The sequence below is a fragment of the Dromiciops gliroides genome, chromosome 5 (assembly GCF_019393635.1).
Source record: "Dromiciops gliroides isolate mDroGli1 chromosome 5, mDroGli1.pri, whole genome shotgun sequence".
Taxonomy (NCBI): domain Eukaryota; kingdom Metazoa; phylum Chordata; class Mammalia; order Microbiotheria; family Microbiotheriidae; genus Dromiciops; species Dromiciops gliroides.
In genome coordinates, this window is record NC_057865.1 from 216,395,194 (window position 1) to 216,407,217 (window position 12,024).

Consider the following 12,024-nt stretch of genomic DNA (forward strand, 5'->3'; position numbering starts at 1 on the left):
ATGCTGGCAGCAATCAAGGGGTGGGGGTGAGTGGCTACCAAAAAAGCCAAGTTATTGGGTATCAACCTGATTTCCCGCCCCTCATGTGTCCCCCGTGCCCATGCCTGTACCTCGTACAGCCCTATAAATGCCCCAATCCCAGCTTTTTCCAGAGACTGACCAAAAAACTTCTTTTGCCTGAGTGCTTCTGTGCTTCTCACAGCCTCCAACTGGGGCCCCAGCCCAAAGGATGTGGGAGTTGCGTTCCTTAGCCTTCTCCCGGGCTGTCTGTGCAGAATTCTTGGCCACACTCCTCTTTGTCTTCTTTGGCCTGGGGTCAGCCCTCGACTGGCCTCATGCACAGCCCACTGTCCTACAGATCTCCCTTGCCTTTGGCCTGGCTATTGGTACCCTGGTGCAAACGTTGGGCCACGTGAGTGGAGCCCACATCAATCCAGCTGTGACTGTAGCCTGTCTGGTGGGTTGCCATGTCTCCTTCCTCCGAGCTACCTTCTATGTGGCTGCCCAGATCCTGGGAGCTGTGGCCGGGGCTGCCCTTCTCCACGAGCTTACCCCACCTGACGTCCAGGGGAATCTAGCCATCAATGCGGTGAGTAGTCCAAAAGCCTGGCCCCTCAGCACAGGGGATCTCATCGAATGATAGAAAAGGCACTAGACAGGGGATCAAGAGAGTTTCCACTTAATAACTAAAGTCAATTCAGCATTGTGGAAACACCAGGGGCCTTGAATTAAGCAGAGACCTGGTTTTGAATCCTCCTCTGATATTCACTAGGTACATGACCATCATCAAATCACTTAACTTCTTTGCACCTCAGTTTCCTCATCTGTAAAACATAAATGATAATTCCTGTAGAACCTGCCTCTTTGGATTTTTGTGATGATCAAATGAGTTAATCGATACTGAGTGCTTTATAAATCCCAAAGGATTTTTATAAATGTCAGGTGTTATTAGCTACATGATTCTGGGCTAGGCAATCTCTAGACATGTCTTCTCATCTGTAAAATTGAGATAGCAACACGTACCATTTACTTCACAGGCTCTTTGTAAGTTGGAAAACATTGTACTAATGGGAGTTATTATTATTTTCAATCTCCAGTAGTAGAAAAGCTTTTGCTTATTACTGGAATAAACAATGGTCTTAGACTCAGGATTGTGGGTTTGAACCTGAGACCCTGGGGTTTGTTGTTGTTGTTTGTTGTTGTTGTTTTAATGGGAAGGAGAAGTAACCAGGAAAATCTGTGTTAAGTGAGGAATGTTGGGGATTGGAGGTGAGGATCGAGCCCCAGGTAGAGGCTCTAGCCAAAATCAGAATCAGGGTTACAGATGTAATTAAAAGTTATCAAAAGCCTGAGTCATCCTGAAGGGATGGATTAGAGATTAGTGATGGGCCCATGCATTCAGCATTTTGTTCCAAGGATCAACCTTAGAAATCAGCTCTTGAGTACAAGGGTCTTAACCTTTTTATTTTATTTTATTTTATTTCTGTCCGGGAGTCCTTTGGCAGTCTGGAAGTGAAGCCTTATCTGACCCCTTCTCAGAAGAAGGTTTTTAAATGCATAAAATAAAATAAAATAAACCTAAGTATATTGAAATTAGTTATATTGAAATGGTTATCAAAATAGGTGTGTTTAAAAAAAAATCCCAAGTTCATGGACCTCCATTAAGAACCCCTGTTGTAACAGAAAAGGCGCTTATGTTGCTCAGCTGGAGAGCTGAGTTCTAGCTCTAGTTCACTTAGAACCAAGGGGAAGGAGGTAGGTCTGTAGGCTCTGAGAAATCCTGATTGTGAGTAGTAGGGGTTGGGGTGGGGGCGTATTTTAGGGACAACTGGAAATCCAGGGACTCTGATTCTCCCCTTCAGGGGCAGGTGAGGGGATCTACTAAGCTCCTCATTTATACTCATCAGCAACTTTCGTTCTTTCCCTGACTCCATTCCTTGTCCCAATCCTTCTGTTTCTCCCTTTCAGAGCCCATCGTCACTCCTCCGACTTTCCTATGAATATGTCTACTACCAGAGCCTAGTCAGGAGTCACCCACTATACAGAGGGAATAGTAGCTAATTCTGTGGGGGGGACCAAGCTGTGTTGACGATTCCTTTTGACCCTAGGCAAGTCACTAAATCTCCTCGACTCTCAGTTTCTTCATTTATCAAATTAAATTAATAATACTTATACTACTTATCTCACAAGATCGTTATTAGAGGCATCCAGGAAGCACAGTGGATAGAGTGCTGCTCCTAGAGTCAAGAAGACTTGAGTTCAAATCCAGTCTCAGATACTTACTAGTTGTGTAACCCTAGGCAAGTCACCCTTGCTACAGTTTCCTCATCTAATGAAATGGGGATAATTATAGCATTTGCCTTCCAGGGTGGCTATGAGAATAATCTTTATAAAGTGCTATATAAATGCTAGCCATTATTAATTTTTTTGTGTGAGGCAATTGGGGTTAAGTGACTTGCCCAGGGTCACACAGTAAATGTCAAGTTTCTGAGGTCGAACTTGAACTCAGGTGCTCCTGAATCCAGGGCTGGTGCTCTATCCACTGTGCCACCTAGCTGCCCCTAGCCATTATTATTTAAGGCACTATGAAAAATATGACTTATTATTATCGTTTTAGAAGTGAAGAAACTGAAACCCAAGGAGGCTAGGTTCTCTAAATATTGCCATTATGCCCCACAGTCTCTTCTTGCTAAGTTAAAGCTAAAAAGAAATGCAAGTCGCTCTTGTGCATGTAGTGCTGCTGGAGTATAGTGTTTGTGGGGAGGGGGAGTTGTCTGGGTGGAACAGGCTCTGCCCATCATCACCTAGGGAGACCTAGAAAGCCTGAGAAGCATTTCTAGCCACAGCCTTAGAGAGGTCCTTGAGAAGGCCTTTGAGTTAATAATAGCTAGGAATTGCCAACATGATTCCATGAGAGGTATGTTAGAAAAAGCTGTAGCCTTACAGTTAGGATCACTGGGGGAATGTTTTCAAAGACAGCTTGCACTATCTTTGGAAAGTGACAACCTCCGTGAATTCCTCATCTGTAAAAATGGGTATAATAATTACCTATCTCACAGGGTGGTTGTAGAGAAAGCTCCCTATGAGCCTTAAAGAAATGGAAAAGCGGGGGGGGGGGGGGGGGGGGCGCCGCGGCTAGGTGGCGCAGTGGATAAAGCACCAGCCCTGGATTCAGGAGTACCTGAGTTCAAATTCGGCCTCAGACACTTGATACTTACTAGCTGTGTGACCCTGGGCAAGTCACTTAACCCCCATTGCCCCGCAAAAAAAAAAATAATAATAAAGAAATGGAAAAGCATGAGCTATTATCATAATACATTATGTGACTGATTCATCTGCTGACATGGAGAGAGCCCACACCAGGAGAGCCCGAGGTATGCCAGGCACATGTGTTACCCTCCTTCTCCGGCCACGACTTGAACTAATGGGATATAATATTTGATCCTCCATCCCGCCCCCATGGCCAGCTCCCCAAACTTCCCAAGGCTGTCCGATGGTATCTGACCCACAGTCCTAAGGTAATCCATTGACACGGAGAAAGGAGCCCTAGATCGGGAGGCAGAAGAGTCAGATTTGAGTCACAGCTCTGTTGCTTACTTCCAATGTGATCTTCAACCAATCCGTTGACCTCTCTGTGGCTTAGTTTTCTGCTGTTAACTGGGGATCTTGGATCCTGTGTCCACAGTAATCTCTAGGATTGGGCACAGAACTCTCTCACTATTCCCCGCCCTTAAAGTCCAGGTCACTTAGGTTCTGCTTCTTTGCCTCAGTTTTTTACATGCAATGATACTTGCGATCTGCTTTTTGGCCCTCTCTGGACTCCTAGAAGAGGTAAGTGGGATGCTCCCAAGGAATATCAGCAAGACTGGGTCCTGAGAAAGTTCATCCCATCCAGCTATCATTTGCAGAGAACACAAAGGCATGAGGGCTAACTAATACTCTGAATAACAGTATCCAAAATGTTCATTATAACTTAGACAATTAGACCCAATCTAAACTCAAAAGGGAAAAACTTAGGTTCAAGAAGTTGACTTTGAAAGTCATAGGGAGGCATAGTTAGACAATAGTTTGAAAAAGACTTGAAGATTTCAGTTGACTGCAAGCCTAATATGAGTCAATAATGTGATTTGGTTATAGATGAAAAGAAAGGAAAAGGAAGGAAGGAAGGAAGAAAAGAGAGGAAGGAAAGGAAAGGAAAGGAAAGGAAAGGAAAGGAAAGGAAAGGAAAGGAAAGGAAAGGAAAGGAAAGGAAAGGAAAGGAAAGGAAAGGAAAGGAAAGGAAAGGAAAGGAAAGGAAAGGAAAGGAAAGGAAAGGAAAGGAAAGGAAAGGAAAGGAAAGGAAAGGAAAGGAAAGGAAAGGAAAGGAAAGGAAACTGTGATAATAATGACCCAGTTTGGCCCCCCAACAGAGATAAGAAAATGTACCTCTCTTCCTTCTTTGCAGAGGTGGAGGACTATGGGTGTGAAACATTGCATACCTTGTCAGACTCCATTCGTGGTTTGATTAATTTTTCAAAACTGCTTTTCTTTTTCTCTTTCTTTTAAAATTTTTCATTGCAAGGGATACCTCTCTGGGAAGGGAAGAGGGAAGGATCATAGAAGTGATGTAAAAACAACAGATATCAATATAAATTTTTCTAATACGATCGATAGCCCTAAAAGCTAATGACATGTTGGACCACATGGAGGGACATAGCTTCCAGGAGCAAGGTTGTCCGATACCATCGAGGTATCTAGGTTATCAGGTTAAGTAGTAGGTTAAGTTTTTGGCCCCACAGTTTTGGAAGAATGTTGATAAGCTGGAGGGGGCCCAGAGCATAACTCAGACAGCAAAGTGTCCATGATGCGTGAAGATTAGTTGAAGAAATCGAGGCTCCTAAGCCTGAAGAAGAAAAGGCTCAGGGGGATCTAAAGCCATCTTCAGATGTTTGAAGGGCTGTCATGGAAGATGGATTAGGCTGGTGATATTTGACCCTAGAGGGCAGAATTAGAGTCATGGGTGGAAACAGCAAAGAGGCAAAAATTAGGCTTGAAGACGAATTTCCCAACAATTGGCGGTGACCTCGGAGTGAGCCAGGCTGCCTGAGGACGAGAGGGAGGAGGAGGAGGTGAGGCGCTGTCACTGGAGATCTCCCAGCAAAGATCAGATGACCGCCTGTCAGGAACATTGTACCGGGAATTCCTTCTTGGATATGGGTTGGACAAGATAATATGAACAGCTAATATACAGCATCTTAAACTTCATAAAGAACTTTACATGTTTTAAAAAAATGTTATTTGATCCCTGGACCCAACAGAGTACTTCGTATGTAATAATAACAATAACAGCACTACTAATGATAATAGCTCACATTTATAAACCAGTATTTAAGATTGTAATTGATTTACAACAAAGGAGGGACTTTCTTAATGCATTTGTTGGAAAGCTAACAAATCAGGCTCCCCCAATCAAGGAGGGTTGGTGGAATCCCCTTCATTAAAGGCATTAAATGCTAGGAGAGAACTTTGCATGGCTGTAATGGGCCAGAGGCGATTCTGATCCAAAGCAGCATAATGGATGCTGAGGAGTCTCAGAGTTCCAGCGTGTCCATTAGTGGCTCTCATCGCCAAGAATAATGAGAGAAATTAAGGTTTAATGCTAGAAGATCCTCCAATAGACCATGATCACCCAGGGTAGGATAGGGAAAAAAAGAAGACAAGGCAGGCTGGGACCTGGAAAAGCACGGGGGGGGGGGGGGGGGGGCTCTTACTGGCATCTCTTCCATTCAGACCAATGCCCAAGCCCTCAGGGCAGGGAGAGACTTGGCAAAATTAGCAAAATTCTCAAAAACTAGGTGTGGCTAGGTTATGAAACCACCTAAGGCTGTTCTGCTTGCTCCCACCCAGCTTGGCATAGGGGTGAAGTTGGTGCCAGGAGTTATACTGGGATGGATGGGGAGACAGAATAATTAGGGAAACTGAGGCTCACAGAGGGATTGGTATAGGCCAGGAGTACATCAAGGAATAGGCCAACCCTAAGAAACAGAGACGGTAAAATCTTGGTCCAGAGAAAGAATTAGGGACTGAGAATAACCTTCCAAAAACTTTTCTTCCTACTATGGAAAACTTCCCCCAAACCTGATGCCCCAACAACCAACTAGTTCCCCCCAAATTTGGGGAATTATAGACAGCTTCTAAAGAAGCTATAATTCTAAGAATTATAGGTTTAAATTTTTTTAAGTATAGGTTAAGCTTCTAAACTCCCCCCAAAATAACTGCCTCCTCCCCCTCTCCAACCCCCTCAAAAGTTAATCCCAGGGGCAGCTAGGTGGCGCACCGGCCCTGGATTCAGGAGTACCTGAGTTCAAATATGACCTCAGACACTTGACACTTACTAGCTGTGTGACCCTGGGCAAGTCACTTAACCTCCATTCCCCCACAAAACAAAACAAAAAACAAAAGCCTGAGCCTGTATCCTGATCCCAGTATAGGCATACCTCTGAAAGATTGTGGGTTCACTTCCAGACCACAGCAATAAAGCAAATGATACAATAAATCGAGTCACACAAATCTTTTGGTTTCCCAGTGTATATAAAAGTTGTGTTTACACTATACTGTAGTCTATTAAGTGTACAATAGTATTATGTCTAAGAAACAATGTACACGCCTTGATTTTAAAATGCTTTATTGCTTAAAAAAAAAATTTGAACTATCATCTGAGCCTTTGGTGAGTCCTAATTTTTCTTTGCTGGCGGAGGGTCTTGGCTCCATGTTGATGGTGGCTGACTGATCAGGGTGGTGGTTGCTGCAGGTTGGGGTGACTGGCAATTTCTCAAAATAAGACAGCTGTGAAGTTTGCCGCCTCTATTGACTCTTTCTTTCACTTGAACACTGAGAGGCCATTGTAGGGTTATTAATTGGCCTAATTTCAATATCATTGTGTCTCAGGGAATAGGGAGGCTGGAGGAGAAGGGATAGAGACAAGGACAGGCTGTCAACGGAGCGGTCAGAACATACATTTATCGATTCATTCTGCTGTCTTACATGGGCCTGGGTCATGGCTCCCCCAACAATTACATAGTGACATCAAAGATCACTGATCACGGATCACCATGACAGATATAATGATAATGAAAAAGTTTGAAATTTTGTTTTGTTTTGTTTTGTTTTTTTTAGTAAGGCAATTGGGGTTAAGTGACTTGCCCAGGGTCACACAGCTAGTAAGTGTTAAGTGTCTGAGGCCGGATTTGAACTCAGGTACTCCTGACTCCAGGACCGGTGCTCTATCCACTGCGCTACCTAGCTGCCCCAAAAGTTTGAAATTTTGCAAGAATTATCCAAAAAAGACAAAATGTGAGCACATGGCTGTTGGAAAAATGGTACCGATAAATTTGCTTAACGCAGGATTGCCACAAACCTTCAATTTGTAAAAAAACCAAAAAACCAAAAAACAAAACAAACATCAAAACACCTACACTATCTGCCAAATACAATAAAGCAAAGCCCAATAAAATGAGGTTTGCCTGTAATGCCCTCTCCTTATCTCCACCCTCCACTCTCGTCTCAGGCCTAGACAACATCTGTTCCTATCACTGTTTCTCCTCAGAGTCTGGCTCCCAAACATTTATACCATGAAGGTTACTCCCCTTCCTCTATCTGGATATGTCCATACTCTCCAAGCTCCAGGTAGGAACACAAGGTAGGGAGAAATTATGACCTTTGAATTAGGATGACAGATGACCCTAGGAATACATCATTCTATATTAGCCCCATATAGAATGGTTGGGGGAGTAGAGGGAGGAATATGATGTCTACTGAAAAGAGAACTGGACGTGGATTTCCACCAGGTTTGGGTCCATTCCTTTGAAGCATCATAGAGCGCTGGGCTTGGAGTAAGTAATACTTGAATTTAAATCCCACTTCAAATATTTTTATTAACTGTGTGACCTTGGGCAAGGCCATGAATATAATTCAGCCTCAGTTCTCTCATCTGTAAAATGGAGATTAATAAAAGCATGTACTTCACAGGGTCGTTGTGAGGATAACATGTGTAAAGTGCTTTGCAAAATTTAAAATGTGATATAAATGTGAATGACTATTATTTTCCCATTCATTAGCTCTGTGACTTTGGCCAAACCACAAAATATCTCTAGGTTTTAGTTTTGTTATCTATAAAATGAGGACCAGAACTTGAAGGTCTCTTATGAAGCCCTATGAACTTCTTGAAGGGAAGGAAGGAAGAAAGGAAAAAAGGGAGGGAGAGAGGAAGAAGGAAGGGAGAGGGGCAGCTAGGTGGCACAGTGGATAGAGCACCGGCCTTGGATTCAGGAGGACCTGAGTTCAAATCCGGCCTCAGATACTTAACACTTACTAGCTGTGTGACCCTGGGCAAGTCACTTAACCCCAATTGCCTCACCAAAAAAAAAAAAAAAGAAGAAGAAGGAAGGGAGGAAGGAAGGAAGGAGGGAGGGAAGGAAGGAAGAAGAGGAAGGAAGGGAGAAAGGAAGGGAAGGAGGGATGGATCGAGGAATGGAGAGATTGAGGGATCAAGGGAGTGAGGAGTGCCTGCCGCACGGTGCTGCATCTCCTCTGCCCCCTTCAGGCCACCCTTTCCCCTGACTGCTCTTTCTCCAGCTCAGTAATAACACAACTGCTGGCCAAGCCGTCACCATAGAGCTCTTCTTGACCCTGCAGTTGGTCCTCTGTATTTTTGCCTCCACTGACGACCGTCGAGGGGACAACGTTGGCTCTCCAGCCCTCTCCATTGGCTTCTCAGTGGCCTTGGGCCACCTGCTAGGGGTAAGTCATAGCCTAATTCAGGCCTTTGGAGAGAGGGGAAACACAGAGACACAGTGGATAAAGCTCCGGCCCTGGATTCAGAAGGATCTGAGTTCAAATCCAGCCTTAGACACTTGACACTTACTAGCTGTGTAACTCTGGGCAAGTCACTTAACCCTCATTGCCCTGCCAAAAACAAAAGACAAAAACAAAGACAAAGACAAAGACATAAAAGATTACAATGACGATTGAAGAATAACTGGCATTTGTAACTTGTACTTTAAGTTTTACAAAATCTGTTACATCCTCATTGCCATGGATCCTTACAGCACAGTTCCTGAGGAGGGCCCTGTAGGGCCCATTGTACAATGACATAGGGACAGGGCTGGGGAGAAGGTTGTGTGTGTTGAAGGTGGGCTTAAAACCTGAGTTTCTCCTATCTAGAAGTCCAGGTCCCTTTACTTATATGAACTCAGCAGTTTTCTTCATACAGCGAAATCTTTCTCCTTCCTCCCATCCCCTATGTCCTATATACACATACACCTGTCGAGGCTATCTGGAGGCCAAGTGGTGGTAGACAGAGTATTTCAGGGAAGGAGAGAGGATATCAACAATGAGAAATTCAGGAAGCCCTGAATGAGGGTCAGGCTGAGGTTGGGCACGAAGTGAAATCCTCAGTCTTGCTGCCTTAGAGCACCCATTTAAACCCTGCTCCCTCCTTATTGGGGATTCTCCATGATTTTTTTCTCCCCCAGATCCACTATACTGGCTGTTCCATGAATCCAGCCCGTTCTCTGGGCCCTGCAGTCATCGTGGGCAAGTTTGATGACCACTGGGTAATACCTGAAACCCTCTCCTTTCCCCACAAAAGATTCCAGAGGGAGACTGAGGGACAGTATGTGGGGCTTCTGGGAAAGGGAAATTGGATTGAAGGATTAATATCATAGGGATTTGGGGGCAGCTAGGTGGCACAGTGGATAAAGCACCAGCCCTGGAATCAGGAGGAGACCTGAGTTCAAATCTGGCCTCAGACACTTGACACTTACTAGCTTGTGTGACCCTGGGCAAGTCACTTAACCCTCACTGCCCAGCAAAAAACCCAAAACAAAACAAACACACACACACACAAATATCATAGGGATTTCCCAAGGACTTAACTATTCCCCATCACCAAAGCGGTAGAGTCTCCCAAAGGGGCTTTGATTGTTCTTGAAGGTTTGGGGTAGAACCAAGTCAGTCCTGGAGAACCTGTTTCATTTCAGAAGCGGAGGCCTTGGCTCAAAATGTAGATTCTTTCAGATTGAGTTCTGGGAGTTCCTGAGATGGGGGTGGGGAAGATCCAAGATGCTCTAGGATTCCTACAATTCCCTTGGAAATGGCTTAGCATCACAGACCCCCGTCTGCTGGTTCAACAAGTCCTAAACACTTTCCTCTCCTCTTCTCCTAGGTCTTCTGGATTGGACCTCTGATTGGTGCCATCCTGGGCTCACTCCTCTACAATTACCTCCTGTTCCCTCAAACTAAAAGCTTCTCGGAAAGGCTGGCCACTCTGAAGGGGAAAGAGCCAGATGTAGACTGGGAGGAGAGGGAGGTGAGGAGGAGGCAATCCGTGGAACTCCACTCCCCCCAGAGCCTGCCTCGAGGCAGCAAAGCCTGATGTTCCTCTGCCCCACCCCCACCCCCACATTCCCTAGCCCCACCAGGCCCCTCTGGAGCAAAGAGAAGGAACCCCAGAGATAGAGCAGCTAGGGGAACCTGGAACTGTTGACTGTGGGGTCAGAGCTTATGCCCTAGACTGGAGGGGGTCTCCCATCCACACACTACTGTGCCTTTCTTCTATATCACCACAGGAGACAACCTACCTGCTCCCACCTACATTCTCATCCTTCCAAGGAAGGAAGTTGGCCCCAGTCAGGACAGGATTAGAAACGGTTTCCTGTACATTTGATGCAGTGAGTGACCCCTGCATAGGCCTAACACAGGACACAGATGGGGGGGGAGGGGAGCAGCAGGTACAGGTAGCTGTAAGAAGGACTGGGGCAGGGGATGAGGTGAGCAGACAGAAGCAGCAAGAGCTGCTGAGTTACAAGTGAAGAAGGAGTTGATAGATTCCCTCACTTGACCCTGGAAGGCAGAATCAATTCCCAGCTGGTATACATCTTCCCCCCCCCCCACACACACACACCCCCTTTCCTTAAGATGGCTCAGAACCCACAGATCCACCTCCCTCTCTCTCAGCTCTCTGAGCATTTAGATTTTCCCTAACCTAAGCTAAGAGCCATGGGGCAGAGGGATGTCAGAAGATAAGTCACCGCATGTCATTGGGTATCTGGGGTTCAAATGTGTCGATGTATGTGTTTGCACGTGCGGATTACTTCTCAGAGTGTATTTGTATTTGCACAGGCACCTTGCCGTGTTTGTGTACAAATGTGTATTTGCACAAGTGATTGCGCTGTTCTATATGTATGCATTGCTGTGAGTATGTATGTGCACAAGGCCTATTTGGGTGTACCCAGGAGTAAGTATGCATTCTTGATTGTATATCTTTGATGGTAAATGTCAGAGTCCCCAGCATGAATGTCTGTTTCTGGAAGCATCTATGAATGAATGGGTCTGAGCCAAGGACCCCTCCCTCTTTCCTTAACTTGTCTCACCTCCCCTATTATGGCCAGACCTTGGACCATTCTCTCTGGGTTCACACCAATCGCCTGCAATAAACCAGACTCCTCAGCTTAGAACTCTGATGTTTTATGGCATCCGAAGAGGGGCGCCTACTAGAGGCTAAATGAGTTGGTGCTGAATGGGGTAGGATAAGGCAGGAAGAAGTTGGAAAGACCAAGAAGCTGGGGACAATTAGAGATTGACTTGGGTGGGTGGGGGGAGGGGAGGAGTGAATCCAGTGAGAAATAAATAAATAGGAGCAGGGTCCTCAATTTCCCCACCCACTTTACCTAGAAGAGTCTTCTGACTTGTCCCAGGTCCCGAACATGAAGCTGCTGGGTTAGGTTATCCACCTGCTAGAGCTTCTGGTCCAGGCTCCTCAATGCCCAACCACAAAGCAGGCATCCAGCCAGCGTGCAGGGAGCTTTTTTCCCTCCCCAGACATAGAGAGGCCTGAGAGGAGGGGAAGGAGAGATGGAGAAGGGAGGAGACTAAGAATACCCCAGACGCCTGAGTCCCCATCCCTCCCTTTCCCTCCCTTGGAAGTCAGCTCCATTTAAGGGTTTAGATGGAAGGTTTTTTTAGAGTGGGGTACGTGTGGATGCA

At 45.5% G+C, this 12,024-nt stretch overlaps 1 protein-coding gene across 1 annotated transcript; it reads left to right on the forward strand.

The window, feature by feature from the left end:
- Positions 1-229: 229 nt before the first annotated feature.
- Positions 230-10,414, forward strand: AQP2 (aquaporin 2). The gene is made up of 4 exons (XM_043968241.1): positions 230-589; positions 8,614-8,778; positions 9,513-9,593; positions 10,205-10,414. The coding sequence occupies exons 1-4, from the start codon at positions 230-232 to the stop codon at positions 10,412-10,414; spliced, it is 816 nt and encodes a 271-aa protein (XP_043824176.1).
- The last annotated feature ends 1,610 nt before the right edge of the window (positions 10,415-12,024 follow it).